We start from the raw sequence: 19,353 nt of genomic DNA on the forward strand, positions 1-19,353 counted from the left end.
GAGAGTAAGGGAGGGGGAAACAGAGACAACGGCCGAGTGAGACAAGTAAGAAATATGCCCGTCTGCAGCATAATTCGTTGTGTATAGAAGGGACTATAGTTTGGTGTGTGAGAGAGAGAGAGAGAGAGATAGAGAGATAGAGAGAGAGAGAGAGAGCAGTGAAGAGAACAAAGTAGGTTTGTTGCGAAGGACAAAAGCATCTTTCTGAGACACATGCCTATAGCGGATTACAGAGACGGCGGGCAGCATTAAGCGCATAGCTCACGTTTCATACGCACTCGAGGCCTTATTCACACTGCAGCTGAACATGTTCAAGCTCACATTGGACATATTATCGCTGCTGGGATGCGTTAAACAAAATACATAATCAAGCATTAATATTGCTACATGTTTATATACTATATTTATTTAAAATAAATTAAAATAAATGAATGAAACAAACAATTTTTTTTCGCTTATTCTTTGAATCATCCGATGACCTCCGAGATCTATTTGGGAAGCCCGGAACAAAAACTAATTGGAGACCACTAGCATTGAAAACGACACCTGTATTTCACCTGTAGATTTGACAGGATACAGAAACAGAAGCAACTACAGTGAAATACTCCAAATGTCACATTGTTTACACAGAATATATCACACAGATTCATAAAAGACCAATGTGGCATGACAGTGGAGATAACATACTAACATTAAAAGAAGTTCGACGACATAAAAAAGGAATTAAACAATTATGCACTTAAATGACTATGACAGACAAATGCAAACATAAACAATATGTAATACAAAGAATGTGCCACTTCCATAAATTAAAATGTAAAACTATCTTTTGTTTTGTTTCATGTGATAGACACAGAACAACTCTAGTTTGGTTTATGATTCATGTGATAAAAATCATTCAGGTTACAAAGGTTATTTAAAATGTAGGCGTGCAAAGTCTTCTGGCAACATTTACATGTGACTCAGATGGTGTGTGTATCACTGCCAACTGCTTTAAAAAATAACCAGTTTAATGTGTGTGTGTGTGTGTGTGTGTGTGTGTGTGTGAGACTTGCATACTAAAGTCAGTGTCGGTATGACGAACTGTTGCTAAGCAGTGGTGGTTGCTAGGTGGTGGAAGGGGGAGGGGAGACAGGTTTGCAGTTAGGTATTGAGTCTGAAGGCTTACCTCTGCGTGTGTGTGTGTGTGTGTGTGTGTGTGTGTGTTCCCCTGGATTAATGTGGTTTAAATATTGATATACGGTGGAGTGGGGGGGGGGAAAGGCAATTTCTACCAAACGAGGGCTGCAGTTTTGGAGGAAATTTAAATTTCTCCACCACGGGGAAAAGGGAAGGTGTATCTCTATTCAACCTAGACGCAGTATCTGATGTATAAGACAGATTCAATTGGGAGAAGACTTTCATGTTCTGAATCTTTTAGACATAAATGACTCATTATTAAAAAAACAAACCAAAAAAACCTGCTGTCTAGCAGTGTCGGATTCAGCAATAGGAGAATGCTTATGAGTCATTTAGTTTGTGTTTTGTTGCAGATTCCTCAAACAAAGCTGCCGAATATCTGGCAGAGGAACACAGAGAGAAACCAGCACACTCCTCGGCTTTCCCCTGGACGATTACTCTATCACATGCAGCGGGGGGGGGGGGGGGGGGGGGGGGGGCCCTCACAGTTTGCTGGCTTCCCTCTGGGTGTGTTCACCTATTTTCCAGGCAGTTCTGCACATTCTAGAGAGGTATATTTTGCCTCGAGCTAGCTTTTAGTGCTTGTATGTATTTCTTTGTTCCCCCTCAACTTATCAGCAGCTACATCGCTAAACATACTGTGCATCCCTAGCTGGTGTCGCTCCTGTCAGATCTGGCATCATCGAGTCGGGTAAAGGAGACGGTGGGGGGGTTGGCTGGGCGAGACACAGGCAGCCATTTGTACTCAAGGTCCTGTGATGGAGGGTCCAAACACCAGTCGTAGTTCTTTAACAGGTACATGCACGCTTCCTGGGAGCAAAACGAGAAAAGAAAGAGTTTTCTGTATGTGTCGTAACTTCAGTATCTTTGCCGAACTGAAATAAAAACTAAAAAACTTACTTTCTGCCTCATGATATTCAGAGTGAAAAGCAGTGGGGGTGGCAGTGAAAATGTCCTAATTTTATAGCATTGCAAAGACAAAATGTTGAACCAGGAGGCACTTGGCAGAGCGAGAGCCTCCGCCAACGCTTGAAAAAAAAAAGAAGCAAAAAGCTCCAACTTGTTAAGCTACAGCCTCCATAACACTTGTTGTGTTTGTTTGTATGTTGATTTCCAGATTTCAAAGTAGGAACGCAACGCAACACCTCTCCGCAGCCAAGTTGAAGCAGAACATTATGTCATAGGGACTCAAACGCTTTCTTGATATCTGTGCTAACTTGATCGTCTAGCAGAGAGCGTACAATTCTCAAATTTCACCAAAACGTCACGGATTAACATTACACTCTCTTTTCCAGTCTACTTTGTGTAATAGCTGGACGATGAGGGAAAACCCTGATTCTATTTTATTCTACATACTAAGTGCATCGAGAGCTCCATGGATGGCAGCATTCCCCATTGGGTGGATACCCGGCCACCGAGCAGACCAATCGCATTCACCAGTAACAGCCGGTTGCGCTGCCTCCCTCCACTTTGTGAATGAAGATTTCCCTGATAGAGGGGGAGGAGCCGGATGAATAAACCGTGATGGAGTAAGGGAGGAAAGAAAAAGAGGGAATTGGGGAAGGATGATGAAGGTGGGGGTGGGTGTGGGAGGAAGGAGGGAAGGGGAAGGATGAAGCAAGGAGGCGATGACTCACATCTCTGACCTAGATCCCTGTGGTCTACTTTTTACTCTGGCCACACCCTCTTGTGTGTGGTGGTATGTGCGAGTGGTCAGTTTGCTCAGAGCCAATCAGACACACGTGATGAGGTTCAACACGTCCCTCATTGGTGCAAAAATATATCTTAAGGCGATGGATAGTGTGTATACTTCTTGTACATTATCCCATAGCAGCGTTGGGTCATGCAGCTCAACGTTGCAGAGAACAACATTTACTGAGGGGTTGAGAGAACTCCTAAGATAGCAGACGGAGGAGCAGGGTTCACCCCGTTGATACGGATGACATCATGTGTCTGAATTCATTCAGTGAATGTCAAAATAAAATATCGGAGTGTGAAAAGGAACTTACACTGGATTCAATTAAATCAAAGTTAAGTGGATGGATTATAAATAATACATAGAAATACATAAATAAATGTTCTGCTCATTTCAAGTAAAGTAAGGGCTGGATTAAAGAATAACTGACATAACAGAAAGCTTTTGAAAAATGTGCATCTTAATAGCAGAGCACCTCAAGGTGTCACTCAGAGAGAACCAGGACATTCTGATGTAGAATTTAAAAATTAAAGCCCTTCAAAATCTCATTCATGAGCTAACTTCAAATCAAAATCCATAAGACAATTTGAGATGGGATTTTAGAGGAAATGGTGCATAGTTACAAAATCCTTTCACCTCAGGTTGATAGCAGAGGTAGGTTAAATAACGTACATTAAGTGTATTAGTTTGACTCAATGGACGTGAACTGCTGAGATAAGCCTTCCATTAGCTGACTGGTGGAATCCGCTTCCTTCGCTCCCACAAACACACCACAACTAGCATAAGTGCCTAACAGCCGGCCATCCAGTTTTAGGTCGCGTAACACATTTAAAAGCCTTTTAAGGGTATCTAGTTTCAAAAGGAGTCACCTGGAAACACTGAAAAGCCAGCGATTAGGACACAATATTTTCAACCAAATCATGGAGCTAGCTTAATTATCTAGTTAGCTACAGCTAATGGTAGATGCTCCCATTATCGATGTATCAATGCTATGCAAGTACACAGTATAAACTTACAACAGCTACTGAGTACGGTCGGGATTAGGGAAGCGTCACTTCATTGATTGTAACAAAATCGTGAAATAATCGATCCTTTTATCATACGTTTACAAGGGTTTGTCTGTGATAACTGAAAAGAAGAGGGAATCCTTCCATTTAATTTCGCACATTTCTAATTAAAACCCTGGGGATCCTCCAGCTCGCTGCGGTTGTTTTCAGGTTGGCGTCACCCTGCAAGGCTCACAACACATACATAGACACAGCTGATTCCAGAGGGAACACCCCCACATGGGAACTAAATCTCTGCCCTTCCTGTTGTCACACCTGTAACACACATGTCTTGTTCTTGTTCCTTCCATAGGCTGTGTATGCATATATGCATGTGTGTGTGTGTGTGTGTGTGTGTGTGTGTGTGTGTGTGTGTGTGTGTGTGTCTCCTGAGTATAGGCAATGATGGCTATGGTGAGGGCTGCCGTGGGGACTGGCAGGTGGTTTAAACAGGACAGTCTGTACCTGGGCTCTCCGTCTGTAATCACTAACACACACACACACACACACACACACACACACACACACACACACACACACACACACACACACACACAAACACACACACACAGCGAAGCATTTCATCCTTCCCATGAGGAGTGCTCATGGTTCAGCTCTCTCTCTGTCTCTTTGTTCTTTGTTTATATGCCATATTATGTCAGTACAGTACAGTTACAGTTACAGTACAGCAGTTGTCTAGTAGCAGACCTACTAATAACAAATTTTGTTTTACTGGAAGCTTCCCAAATTTCACTTCCATCTGGGTTGAAAATGTTTCCTCCCATTAGAGAACACATTCACTCATAATTCAAAAGACAATGCATGCAGTGTATATTATCTTCCATATCAATATTTGCACCCTGTAATCACACTATTTGCAGTTTTCAGGTGCACAGCTACAGTAAGCAGTCTCACTTTCAGCTGTCCTTTTGGCAGTTAAGGACTGAGGAGAGACGTTCAGCTCGAACAGAGAACAGCAAAACCACACCATACGGTTACAATTTTTGTGAAATATTTGCGCCGATGTTTGTAAGTCTATCTATCTATCTATCTATCTATCTATCTATCTATCTATCTATCTATTTATCTATCTATCTATCTATCTATCGTGGTTGCATCACCGTTTTTTAAATGGCTTTTTTCTCAGCTTAAGGAAGGTTTTACAAACAACCACAATATAAAATATAAAATTCACAATAGAAAGAGTCATAATTGAGCTTGTTTGTGAAACTGTTGATACCTCGAACTGCAGACGTCTCTTTTAAAATGGTGGTCTATGGGGAAATGCTTTTTGGGGCACAGGCTTTTTTCACTGCAATACTGGTGAAAAAAAAATTGGAGTGGCTGCGCTGCATCCAGTTTTTATTATAAATGCATGCAAATTACTCCGGATTCTTGCAACCTTCCATAAATCTTTGACCTCCTTATCTCAAAAAGAAGACATGTCTAAAGACGATGGCACTAATGAGCGGCACTGTGAGTGTGCGTGCGTGTATGCATTTATGTGAGTTTGTAGATGGAAGTGTGATGATCAAAGAAATGGAGTCACCTTAAGGAAGACATCGTTAAGTTTAGTTCCAATGCAGCTTCTGGGCCCGTTGCCGAAGGAACACAGGAAGTGCTCCTGGCCTGCATTCCTGCACATACAAAAACATAGTTACATGTTAACACAGAGGGCTGTGCAATACAGTTTCATTTCAGTCGATATTGATAATTTAATTACATTTTTGAATGACCAATTTTGAATAATTACCAGGAGAAAAAAAGGTTGAATTTAACCCCTTTATTACCAGGTTAACCAGCTTACTTTGAACGTGTCAGATATAGGTCGTGACTGACGACATGTTGCGTACTCCAAAGGGTGGAAGCAGCTATAGTGATCAAATAAATTATAGCCCAGGCCTACTTACACACAAATCCAAAATACGTGCAAAGAAATCAGAGATGCAGAAACCAAAATCTAACAAGCTTCAATAATTGGAGGAACACCAAACCTTTTATTTTTGATAAATCAGAGCGCCTAAGCCTGTATGGTTGAACAGGACAGCATTCAAATTCCATTCATAGTCAGTCCCTCCGCAGAATAATGGCCACTTCATGCCTCTGTTGCGTGCATATAACAAAACGGTCATAGACTGCGCTGTTAGCCCCGGGATGATCATCAGATGTGACATCAGATGATGATCCGATGGCGACGACGTGATGGAAACATGTCATGTCTTTCAACCAATGAGACGACCTGAATGGTGGCCAGAGGTCACCGATCATATCAGTAAATCTTGTCCATTCAGAAACACAAAATCTTCAAAATCTCATGCATGAGCTAACTTCAAATCACATTCACGAGACAATTTGTCTAATTTCAGGTGGGGTTTTAGAGGAAATGGTGCATAATTACAAAATAATTTCACCTCAGGTTGATAGCAGACCACCTCAAGGTGTCACTCAGAGAGAACCAGGACATTCTGATGTAGCATTTCATTTTCAAAAATCACCTCGTCTCCCCTGTGTGTCTACATCTCACTCGAGTCAGGAAACTTGTCGGAATACCCATATTTGATTGGCTGAGCTGCATCACATGATGTGATTTACGCCGCTGACCGAGTGCCGTAAAGGCTGGAAAAGCTGCACCGGTTAAAATATAGGCGCTCCGTCAAAATGTAATAATTCTGAATTATCTATCGGTTTTAGGTCCTGGGTCCGGATACAACGGCGTCTGGGTCCGAATCCGGACCCGGACCGCGGTCCGCCTATTAGTGACCCCTGACCTAGCTTGTTCCAGCTGATTTCGGTCCTCTCGAAATCTCGTTGACTAAAGACAGAATTACGGAACCGAGAGGTGGGCGATAACACAAGGCGGGCCTGAATCATTGAAACATCTCGACACACGTTGTCTGTCTGAGTCTCTTTGCCATACCTGCTGCAACGTTCCAATTTCCCCTCTAAAAATGTACTAAAAAATATAGAGATGCTGGTCGTTTCCAGCCGTCAGGATTGTCAACAGCCTGCTAATGCAGGACGTCTCTCCCCATCTCACCACTAATGCATCCTGTCTTCCTGAAACCTGAGCTCTGATTAAAGGCAAACAGGAAGCATTAGTGGTGTGTATAGTCTGGGTCCAGTGTGTGTGAGAGAGGCTTTCTGTGTGTGTGTGTGTGTGTGTGTGTGTGTGTGTGTGTGTGTGTGAGAGAGAGAGAGTTAGAGACAGAGAGAGAAGGGAGAATATTAGTGTTCTCTGCAGCATCTGTCTAATGGTCCTTCTAGGCCCATCCTGAAACAGCAAGACGTGTCGCGTACGATGCAGTAACACTGAGACAGGAAGAGAGAGAGGAAGACTTACCAAACAGAAGTCCATATCAAATATGCACACACACGAAAAAGAATCATCAACGCAGCCGTTTAAGTTATGTTAATGAGAAATAAGTCACTGATCAACATATTTCCATATGTCTATGATCAATGTGAAAAACTTTACCTGAAGCTAAACTAAAAAGGACTTTGGTAGGAAGTATAAATCACTCAACAAACTAATTGAATTACCGAACATGTTTAAAAATGCCATTTTTCCTATAATTAGTACTGTATCAAATCAACTACTTATTTCCCGGAAACTTCCATTGAACTACAGAAATGGTCCTTTAAATAAAGTGCTACTAAAACATCCAATCTACTATCAAAACTATAGTTTGAATGAACGGAGTAATACCTACGTCTACATTTGTCCATTAATACACTGACCAAAACAAACAGACCTCAGTTACCTTCAGGGACTATTTCTCAGTATTCATACACATTTCTTGAAATGGGGAAAATTCTAAACCCGCAATACAAACTAATACTTAAGATTTGCTAATAATTTCCACTTCAAATGAAAACCGATGTATGTCAGCATTTATGGACACAAGCAGGAAACCCCCTGTTCTCAGACTTATCTGAAACTAGCAACACAACCCGCTGCGGGAGCTCAGATTTGTATCTGCGTTTGGTCGCGTTTCCGATTCATTTGTCTACAGGGCCGGAGCTTGTGTGGGCGTCTGGCTGATAGGATGTTAACTTGCCAGCTCTACCGTTTGCTTCCAAATGGAAAAGCACACAAACACACAAGCTGACGATACAGTATGTCCTGGGACACACAGCGGACAATATACGCAATTATCGCACAGAAACACACACACACACACACACACACACACACACACACACACACACACACACACACACACACACACGCAAACAGATGATGTGGTTAAACTGTAGTTATTGTAGGTGGGCAGGACATGCAGCCATTAAATTACACGGCCAGGTGGCAAGGAAAGGAGCCAGGCAACTATCAAGGCAGACCGGAAAATAGTCTCCAGGAAGACTGACAGATGGAGATGCAGAGAAAAAGACAGGCAGGAGGAAAGAGAAACAGACCGGAAGATAAATAGAGGATTAGAAGCGAAAATACAGTCAACACGCAGAGAGACACAAATACGGTTACATCCTGAGGGAAGTTCACTAGTTTGAGCAGCAATTAAGACACACACACACACACACACACACACACACACACACACACACACACACACACACCTAGTATACACGTATTGAATCTCCTACACCTACAATTACCTCTCAGCACCAAGTTAATCGGGTCACAAATACAGTATGTAGTTTCATTTTCATAAAAAGGCTGAACACTTAAAAACCTAGTTTTTTAAGTAAACAAGACTAACATGGATAAATAGGCTGGGGACTCATTTTTAGCTGGTGAATTCGGTGCACTAGTGAGAATTTTTTGGCAGCATGAGTGTGTGTGTGTGTGTGTGTGTGGGATCAACTCAAAATAGACTGCAGCACTCAGGCAGTTCATTGTAATGAGGAGAGAGATCTACGGCACAGCAAAGATGGATGCGCTACAGATCTGTGTCTGGTTCGGCTACACAGACTATTCTTGTCGACAAGAATAAGTATTTGTTGGTTTTAGTCTTTATGGGATATCGTAAGTATTTTATGGACAAAATTTCAGGCTCCTACATTTAAAAAAATGTTGTTGTTATATTTTTTTTTATGTTTGATAGATTTTACATCATATTGTCTCAAGGAAAATCTCCTCTGACTCATTCGTCAACCCCATCTCAGGATGTACACACACACACACACACACACACACACACACACACACACACACACACACACCCCCAAAAGAGCACACAGGGAATCCCCATTGGTAAAAACCGGTATGAGGTGGACAGTTACCATGGCAGCAGTTAGCTGTCTATTCATTCATTAAGGGATCTATTTTTACATTCACTTCAGTCAATTTTAAATGGCACCCATTACTTAGTTAGCATTGTGTTAATAATCAGATCATCACATTGTTACAAGCATCTAGTTTTAACTCATTTCGTCCTTTTGTCATTGTAGGAAAAGTCACATACAATAGAGACTATTTTTAGTGAATTAATGGTGTGACAATAAAGATTACTTTGAATGAGCTAAAAGAAAACATATTAATCTACCCTTACCGTTAATAAATCCACTGGGTCACCCAGTTGCAGAAAACATAAAATTACAATAAAATGGTAAACTGCTAAATCCTCACATCCACAGAAAATACACCAAGACATTGAGAGTTTAACTATTAAAAAAAACAAATCCTTCGTCATTTCTTGATGATCGTGGTCGCAGCGGCAAAACAGAGCGGATACAAAAATTGCTGTAACTGTTGCTATTAGACATGTGTGTGTCTGTATTTTATTTGTCTTCATTGAGTTGAACTGTCAGTTCCACTAAAAGAGATTTTACAACAGTGGTTATATTTAACATGATGGAGGGGGAAGCCCCACACTCAAAGGCATTTCATTTTAGAGGAATCACCCTCTTTTTGTTCCGAGAGACACGCAGACAGAAAAAAAGAAGCAAGATAGGATCTTCTCTGGCTCATTTTCTGTATACCATCCCACTCCACAGGGCATCTTCCCCCACCCTGCACGCGCGCGCACACACACACACACACACACACACACACACACACACACACACACACACACACACACACACACACACACACACACACACACACATAGAGGGAATCCCTATTGGTAAAGATGGTGTCAGATGACTAGTTTCCATGGCAGCAGCCTCCCTACATACATACATTCATAGATCCCCCCCCCCCACCACACTCCCCCCTCTGCTCTGTCGCCTGAATGAACAAGTATGAATGACAATAAACAGGTGAATGGAGGAAGTGGATGAATGAAAAGCGGTTGACTGTGAGAGTGAATTGGTGAATCAGATCAGGTTACATTTTAGCAGAGCAGGTATCCGGCTGAGAGGAGCGGCCGTACACGACCTGCGTGGGTCGCTACGGCCGCAAGTCAGAATAATAAAGCAAACTGCAGTGTAGACCCCGAGACAAAATATATTACTAGTTAGCTTTGCGTGGAAGGATTTATACGACAAAATGAATCTGTTATTTGTCATTTATTTATTTAGAGAAGACACGATTTTGGTCCAAACCTGCCCTACATCCAGGATTTATACAGCTCCAGAGATAGGAAAGGGGGCAGGATCACTGTCCAATATAAATGTAAGTACGCTGAAGAAATACACTCTTTTTAATATGGGTATGCAATTTTCGAGCAGAGGCCTAAAAATAGGGCTAGCATCCAAGAGGTTTAAACAAAGACTTAAAGACAAACCTAAGATCCTTACCTTCCGCTCCATCTCTCTGGCAGGAAGGTGTCTGGCTGCTGGAACACCTCGGGGTCGCGGTGGACAGCATGGCTGATATAGATCACACCATAATCCTTTGGGACGGGAAACCCTGCGAGCGTGGAGTCCTACACATACATGGGGGCAGAAATCACATTATTATATCTTATTATAATGAAATGACAAAGCACTGAGTGAATCCTGCTTCACATCTACAACGCCTATGTATTTTAGAAATTGTGGATTTTTACAGGAGTGACATACGATCAGAAGGAAATGTGAGCTGGGAACACTGCAATGATGCAACTTCGGGAACATGCTATTAATCCCCATTTGAACCAAAATGAATGGGAGACTTCTTCAACACATGATGTTTGGCTCAAATTGTGAATTACAGTTCCATTTTAAACCAAAAATTTCCTGAGTTGATTTTTTCACTAAGCCCTGGTGAAAGGAGCCACCTTGGGGCAAAAAGACCACTTAACCAAAGACCCAATTGTTGCCCTTTTAATTCACCTATTCACTACATCCATTAGTAGCTGCACTAATGGACTACCACTGAACAGGATCACCGTTTCCGTTTCCTCTACCCCTCTTTCTCATTTTTCTTTCACTGCTGGAGTGGAAAATCTTTTACAATTCTCCTTCTTTCTCCCAGTTCTCACTGAGAACTGCCATTGCCGTTCATGTCTCGCTCGCTCACGCACTAACCCTGAAAACGATTGCATATCTTAGTTCCACCTGGATGGAGCATCTACTTTTTCCACCCGATTGTGAATACTAATAATCTCTCTCTTTCTTACACACCTACCTGCACACATAAGCATCTCATCAACTCTTTTCACTTTGGATCCAGCACTTGTCTCCTGCTTTTCTTTGTATTAGCATTGTGTTTGAAGTTGGCAAAATATCCATGAAAGCATAGGCTAGGATTTTCATGGAATGTGCATCTCATCTGAAAATTTGTTACTAACTAACTTGCAAGTAGTCGTCAAAAGAGCTACTTTTGTACTACGGCTTAAGTACTTTTCAACTCAAAGTCAATTTGAGTCAGCATAGATGTTCTAGTATTCTTTCCTCCCCCAATACTAACTAATCCATCTTGCAAAAACACATTATTCTTTGAGTTCTTTATTCTCTTAAGTTCTCCAAAACGCCCACGCTTCACGACCCCGCGTCCCACTGAGGCCGTGGGGAATCAAAGAGTACTGATGCGTTTCCCAGAAGTGACAAATGACTTTCCGCTCGGCCTCACAGTGCCACCAGCACACATCAATCCCACTGCCAAACCCCATACCCCCCCCCCCCCCCAACACACACGCTCATTTCCTTCCGGGAAAGCGGAGCCAATCAATAGCAGAGATGGATCAATGCCTCCGATTGAGCTGTTGCATAAGGCAGTTTGATGAGGTCATAATGATAAACACAGCCGATGCGGAAGGAGGGTGGAGGCGGCCCTCGGAGTAAGCAGCCGGCCAATCAAGAGACGGGAGTAAATTAGGGATTCTATCGGCCGACAGTGCCGAGCTCAAACCTGAGAGCTGAGAGACACCTTTTGAATGAATGAAAATGGATGTTGTAACACATACAGTAGGCCAAACGGGATATAACATGGTTATATGTCCAGCACACAGGTTTACACAACAGTGGATAGATAATAAGTCACCAAGTGGAAATAATGGCTGCATGGAACAATTTAGAATAAACAAATGATGTACACAATAATAGAAACAGCTAATGAAACAGGCCTGCGGTAAATACCAGTTCAATGAATTCCGTGCCTCTGTAATTGTTCTAACGACGTATCATGTTGCCATTAAAACACATGTGCTGCTCAAACACTGATAGTCGGACCTCAACGCAAGCAGAGACTCGCATGTGTTGTTGACTGTTGTTTACTGTAGTTTCTGTGTCGCCTTTAATTAATGCTGCAAGAGGAAAAGTCTCAAAAAAAAAAGAGAGAAAGAGACCCACCAACTGGAGCTCAAAGACACAAGATGGAACAAACTGGTTTTTAGTGCAAGGCCAATGTAATACACTGCAAGGTGTTTGTGCTTCTTGTCCAGCCCCCGTGTCTCTTCGTACTGTACAGTAAACACAAGAGAGAGGACAGTAACAGCAGAGGAGACTTCCAACTACAGGAATGTGTCGCCATCTAGAGGACAGGAGTGCAACACAGAAAACAGAATCCTAGACGACAGGAAAATGAAGCTACAAAAAAGGTACAACGATGACTTACATATATCCTTTAAAGTGTACAAACACGGAAGACATTTCACACAACAGTGTATATCAGCTCAGGGTTTACTAAACCTTAAAACTCTTAATTTAAACAGCAGCCTTGGTAAAACATCCAAATTAAAAGGATTTTTTCTTCATATTTCTCACTGTAAATTGTAAAATGCTACAATACTATATTCAATGGGTTATACTTAAGTTTGCCCTTATTTTTGCTCTTTATATTGCTTATAATGTTAACAATCCAGGGATTTGAAGCTACTTCTAATTTTGCACTGATTGCTAGGACGTTTAAGGCAACAATATATATATATATACACTATGTACGGCAGCCAAGCTACTTTTTTCAATCCCGTTATCTCGAGATCACAAGTTAATTATCTCATTATCGAGAGAAAATGAACCGTGTTAACTGGATATAAAAAGATAATCAACTCTTTACAAAAACATTTATAAATACAGAAGATAAATTTGATTACCTGCGTCTCTTATACATTAAAAAGATAACACTGTATCAATTTGGAGATATTGCAATGTAAAAGTGGCACATTTCTACCTATAATCCTACTGATCGTATTACCATAACAATTAACTTGTGGTCTAAAGATAACGGCAGGAAAAAAAAAAAAATGTAGGACAGCCATTCCCGGTTCTGTAACTTTGTGCCAAATATGTGAAGCATAGAGTCCCACTTCATTTGGATCATAAAATCCGTCCCCACGTACAAATCTGTGATTTATAATGACTTTAGAGACGAGAAGGTCCCACTGAATCTCTCATTTAAAAACACAAGATAAGAAATACTCAACACTCATTCAGTGCTTATTCATTAATAGGATGCGACCCAGTCCCCTGGTGAACAGTCCTACCTGGTCAGCTAATCTGCGTCCACCAATGAAAGGAGGCCAAAGTCTCTGAACCTCCAGCAGCACCATGCGCAGGTAATCAGGGTCGTCCAACGCTCGCCGACGGGTCTTCTCACAAACATGGGGAAAGAGTTTGGTTTGTGTTTCTTATTTAAAAGCTTATAAAAAAGTTTATATCAATTTCTATCACAGTTGTTGTTTTTTTTATCATGATAAGTATCAATTTAAGAATGCAAAGAGCTGAGGCATAATGACGAATGTTAGTGGTATGTTTTAATTCTGAAGTGTACTGAAGACGGGTATTTTTTTTCGTCGCATCTGGTTGTTGTTTTGTCCCATCAACACACACACACACACACACACACACACACACACACACACACACACACACACACACAGTCGTATCTGTGTTCATGTACCTGTTGGTTTCCACTGAGCACCAGTGTGAAGGAGGTGAGCAGCGACGCCAGCGCTTTGGGGATCAGAGCCGAGATGAACAGCAGGAGATGCTGGGAGGCGGAGCTGGAGTCGGGCAGCGGCAAAGAACCGAGGGAGCCGACAAAACTAGAGCCGCGGAGAGGAGGGATTAAGGTTCCACATCAACGAACAACATCATCAGTGATAAAAAGCATGGGAGCCATATACAAACCAGAGCATAGTCAGAGATCAGCAGCCTGTGATTTATGGAAGAGAGGGAGACAGCTTTACGCATAAGAATAGCAACGCAAAGAGCAACAGCCACCACGATATTCATGTGGCTGTATTTCAATGGCTTAACAAAACATCTGACCTGAACCAATGGAATTTAGGAGTAGCAAAAGGTTGCGAGAGATCAGTCATTCGGTATGTTTCAACGTACCTGTAACGACTGAGGAAAGGCAGCCCGAGCAGATAACAGATGAAGATCAAAGTTCATCATTACTCGATGCCAAAAAAAAAAAAAGGAGGCAGAAGTCGAGAAACTAGCCAGGCGAACAAAGAATGCAGACTTATCGAGGCAGCGATTAGAGAACATGGTGGAATGGAGTCCAAGGCTCAGGCAGAGAGTCATGCAAGCAGGCAACAGGCCGGCAGGAAAGACGGGATTTTATTTTGCAGAACTTCCAGAAATTGACTTAACCAATTAAGTTTAAAGTGTAATTTTTTTTTTTTACACAATCTAATAGAAACATAAGTACTGGCACAAGTCTTCAGCAGACATAAAGAGGTAGAAGCTCTGTTCTGGAGAATGATTGTAAAATGAATACTGCTGTGTGTCTGTGTACAAGAGAAAGATATAAAAAACAGAGAAAGACACAGAGAAGGGAAATAGAGAAGCAGTGGGGTGGTTCCTTCCCTTTCCTTGTGTGTGTGTGTGTGTGTGTGTGTGTGTGTGTGTGTGTGTGTGTGTGTGTGTGAGAGAGAGATAAAGACAAAGAAAGACAGAGAAACAGAAGTACAGAGACAAATGCAGTCTCACCCCTGTGTGTCATTCTGCAGTTTGTCTTTGATGATTTCCATCAGTCTGTCTCTGGCGTCCAGAGCGTTGGAGAAACCCGACGACCACAGAGGAACCTTCAAGTTGACCGGAGCGGAGATCAGACCTGCAGGGGCATGAGAGGAGCTGGTCAGGAAAGATACAAAGAAGGGCAAAAACACACAAGATGTATCATATTTACTGAGCTGAATTAAAAAGGGGAAGTGGAAGATTTTTGCAATACCGTATTGCAAAACAACAGAGCTGACGTATTAAATACGTCTGGAAAACATGACAAGATTTTTGTCAGATTGAGTTTGTAACGATACCAGTGCTGCAGTTAAAATAAAAGACGATTTTGGAGCAGTGTACATAGAACTGATAGTTGCAGAGAGAAAGAAAGGGGGAGGGGCTTAAAGAGGTCAGGGGCACCCCTGCACTCATGCGTCTATACTTGGCTGTGTATTTGAAAAACAAAAAAGCACTGTTGGTTTTTGTGCATTTGTGTGTGTGTGTGTGTGTGTGTGTGTGTGTGTGTGTGTGTGTGTGTGTGTGTAAACAGCACATTTGTGTGTGCCCCTACCATGCCAGTGCTGGGTGCAGAGCTGCATGATTTCCTGGAAAAGTTCAGGTTGCTCTTCTGCTCGTACGTTCAGAAAAAGGCCCAACACCAACTCTGTCCCCAAACGCTTGAAGGCAGAATACACACACTGTGGCCCGCCACTACACGCACACACACACACACACACACACACACACACACACACACACACACACACACACACACACACACACACACAGAGATCACATATCAAATAAATACATCTCTACCACACATCATGAAGCTGTCTGTGCGTTAATGAGAACAGGGGACGTTAAAACATCCGCAAACAAAAATAAGAGCTGTTGTTGTGTGGCTGCTGTGTACTCCCCCCCCCGTTGTGTACACACAGGGAAACATGTCCCATCCACCTCTCTAACCCTGTTTTCATGTCGCTGGTGTTATTGCTCATCTATAAGTCTTTTATATTTTAGCTTCGTAGCTTGCGAAACAATTTGTAATCCAGCTTTGTGCATCGTTTTGGACTAAAGCGTCAAAAGAACTAGAAAGGTGCACTAAGTAGGTTACCGATCTCTGCAAGGTGTGTCTGCTATGACGGATGCTGTGTTGTATGATTGTATGAATACAACCCACAATTGGCTACTCACCAAGCCGTCTGCGAAAACACAAAAGTGCGCAAAAATTGCAACCGCTCGCACGATCCTCCTGGCAGAGATAATAATAAATGAACATGCTTTGAGAGCTGGAGGCTTATGTGACGTGTTACCTGAGAGAGAGCTCCTTCAGACAGCGCTCACACACACTGTTGATCCAAAGAAACACAGACAGTCACTTCTCAGACAAGATGAAGTCACACAATATGTCTCGGCAGCGCATTTTGATGCATTCTGTTCATTGTGCCGATAACATAAGGCTACATTCACTTGTTATTCCAGCATTTGAAATATTATATTACACACTGTATAATTATTTTAGGGATTTTTTTTTTTTTTTTTGCGCTCCGTAGAACAGAGAGGCCGGTCAGTTGTTGCTCAAGAAGCCTTTGACTTGGATGGACAACATTGTTGCAGCAATACGGACTTTCCAGCCGTGTCACGAAAGGCGTTGCCGCTATTTTTATCCATTGCACAAGAGGCTAGACCAAAAAAAAAAAAAAAAAAAATGTCTGTAAGCTCCATGGTCCCATTTCAATTTAATAAAACTCAAGTCTGAAGAACCCTCCGTGACTCTCCAGGTCATAAAATACAAAAGCCACACAAATATCATACGGACAACATTCCTTTCCCTACCTGGTGATATAATCGTTAGATGATTTTAAGCCACTTCCTGTGAACAGGCTGGTGAGAGACAGACGGAGAAGACACGCCTCCTCACCTGAAAACACACAAATACAAGTCAGTCGCGTTCACCGCTCGGTGAATCTGAGCATCACCAGTGCCTGCATCTCGGAAACAACGATGTTGTTGCTGTAGAGTGTTTTTCCTCTCGTCTTAGTAATACCTTGTGTATAACATACATGTCTGCTGCATTCAAAGCTCTGCGTTGAGCCGTCGGTGGGGGTTTTGGTGAGCGCATGTGTTTACCGTTAGTGGTGACGACGGTGTCTCCATACATGTTGGTCATCAAGTCGGTCGGATCCTTCAGAAACATGTTGGACTTATCTGAAACACACAACTTTATTACAAACACATACAAAACAAATCCGACACGCTATGGAGGAGATGGAAGTGTAACAGTATCCAGTTGTTTAATAAAACACCAGGATTCAATTATGCATGAAAATCCTCTTATCAAATGCAGGGGGGGGGGGGGGGGTGGAGTTTGAAACGTACATGTATATTTCATATTGCTCAGACTATGGCACTATATGGCACAGGTACTAAAAACACATGTTTTGGTTTATCAGCTATAGTACTGGCACCAATATCTAAAAAATGTCAAATAAACACCTTCTTTAAAGGCTGTGTCTATAATTAAAATCGTCATAATAGTCCTCTGACCCGGTGAGTTTATAGTAACTTTGTTGTAACTATATTTCATATACTTCAAACTCATTTGAATAGTTCTCCTGCAGCCTCTTTTAATAGGTAGAACTTATGTTGAGTTTACAATTAGGAGAGTTATTCTTATATCATAACGTTATTAGATTTAATTTAACGTTGAAGGGTAGCAGACTACACATCCTCTTTCCCACTTCTCATGTAACATCACGAGTGTCTCCCATGATCGGACTAATCCCTGCGGGGTGGATTTCACTCCATATATAAAGGGAAGTTTCCTTTTGTTCCAGAATCTGAGGAGACTGCGAGCTCACTATAAACGCTAATTTCCCTTTATTAAGAATACATTTGATTACCAACAAAGTGTCACATCTAACAAAATGACCAATGAGCAGACAGACTATAACATCTATCGGTCAACATTGAAATAATACTGGTGTTTATATTAGTCATTGGGGATAAAACACGCAGCTTTACGGGCGCTCACCTGTTGCGTCCACACACACACACACGCACGCACGCACGCACACAGACAACATACCGCACAGCAGCTCTCTCATCCCCTGCACGGAGCAGACGAAGGCGGTCGGTCTATTCAGCACGCGGCACTGAAACACTCTGCTCCGGTGTTTCGCGATCCTCTGCTGGCAGAAAATCACCGGGTCCCGGTAAAACTCCAGCGACTTGTCCCCGAGCACCGACACACCGGCATTTCCTGGTAGTTTAGCCATTCAGGTCCAACGTCGGAGACGCACTTTCGCTTAAACACAGAATGAATTGGTTCACCGGGTGGATTCAGCGTCAGCGACCCTTTAGACTCTGAACTTTAAGAATCGGTTCAGAGTTAATGCCGCTGTCATCGCGCGCTAATCATTGTTTTTAATCCGCGTGGCTCTACCTGTGTGTCAAATTACTGCTATCTCTTTGTCGTCACGGTTTTCTCTGAGGTAAATCGAACGTGTCTGCAGCAGAGGGTGACGCGTTCAGGGGATGTCCGTAATTTGGGGCTTCGCGTGCCTGACTGTTTGGTTCTTCGGCTGTAGTTGTACTTCTGTTGCTAGGCTACTCTGCTACAACAGCTATGTGGTGCCACCACTATGACACGATCGTCTGCATAATGGGCCGGGTGGTGTTTTGGGTAATATTAAAAGTGCCAGGACAGGTCGTTCAAGTTTTGTTCAAGTTTGCCTCAATGCACCGCAATCATCACTCAGAGATTGTTTACAAGTGTAGGTGTCTAGCTGCTTAATCATCATTTATTCCCAAACCGATTGACAGGACTTTGTGCATGATGGATCCATGATGGAGACCCACACTGTTTAGTATTAAATACATAACACATTCTGGAAGAGATGAGCACATGAATCAATACAGACCAAATATGAATAAGTAAAAAAAACAACAACTATGTAACATGACACAGATGCAGAAGGATTTCAATTTTAAGATGTTTTAATTAAAGGCAAAATAAGTAATATTGTACTGCTGTTAATGCAACTTCTGCTGCCACTACCTCTAATAGTGCCGAGGGTCCTAAACAGATGACAGAGCAATGCAAACAAATACAAAATAAATACAACAATAAAAGTGTTTTTGTGTTCTTTGACT

General features: G+C 42.2%; 1 protein-coding gene across 1 annotated transcript; it reads right to left on the reverse strand.

Annotated features, from left to right (window-relative positions):
* Positions 1 to 380: 380 nt before the first annotated feature.
* Positions 381 to 18,692, reverse strand: LOC137868896 (cytochrome P450 26B1-like). Its single transcript, XM_068705916.1, has 11 exons — positions 18,287 to 18,692; positions 17,329 to 17,406; positions 17,035 to 17,119; positions 16,512 to 16,547; positions 15,767 to 15,906; positions 15,187 to 15,310; positions 14,147 to 14,291; positions 13,731 to 13,835; positions 10,624 to 10,751; positions 5,471 to 5,558; positions 381 to 1,989 (listed from the first exon to the last, which is right to left on the reverse strand). Exons 1-11 carry the CDS (start codon positions 18,474 to 18,476, stop codon positions 1,828 to 1,830), a joined length of 1,281 nt encoding a protein of 426 aa, XP_068562017.1. The 5' UTR covers positions 18,477 to 18,692; the 3' UTR covers positions 381 to 1,827.
* Positions 18,693 to 19,353: the final 661 nt, after the last annotated feature.

This window comes from Cebidichthys violaceus, unplaced genomic scaffold (assembly GCF_023349555.1).
Source record: "Cebidichthys violaceus isolate CVI_PGR_0920_01 unplaced genomic scaffold, fCebVio1.0.p SCAF_12, whole genome shotgun sequence".
In the NCBI taxonomy this organism is placed as follows: Eukaryota; Metazoa; Chordata; class Actinopteri; order Perciformes; family Stichaeidae; genus Cebidichthys; species Cebidichthys violaceus.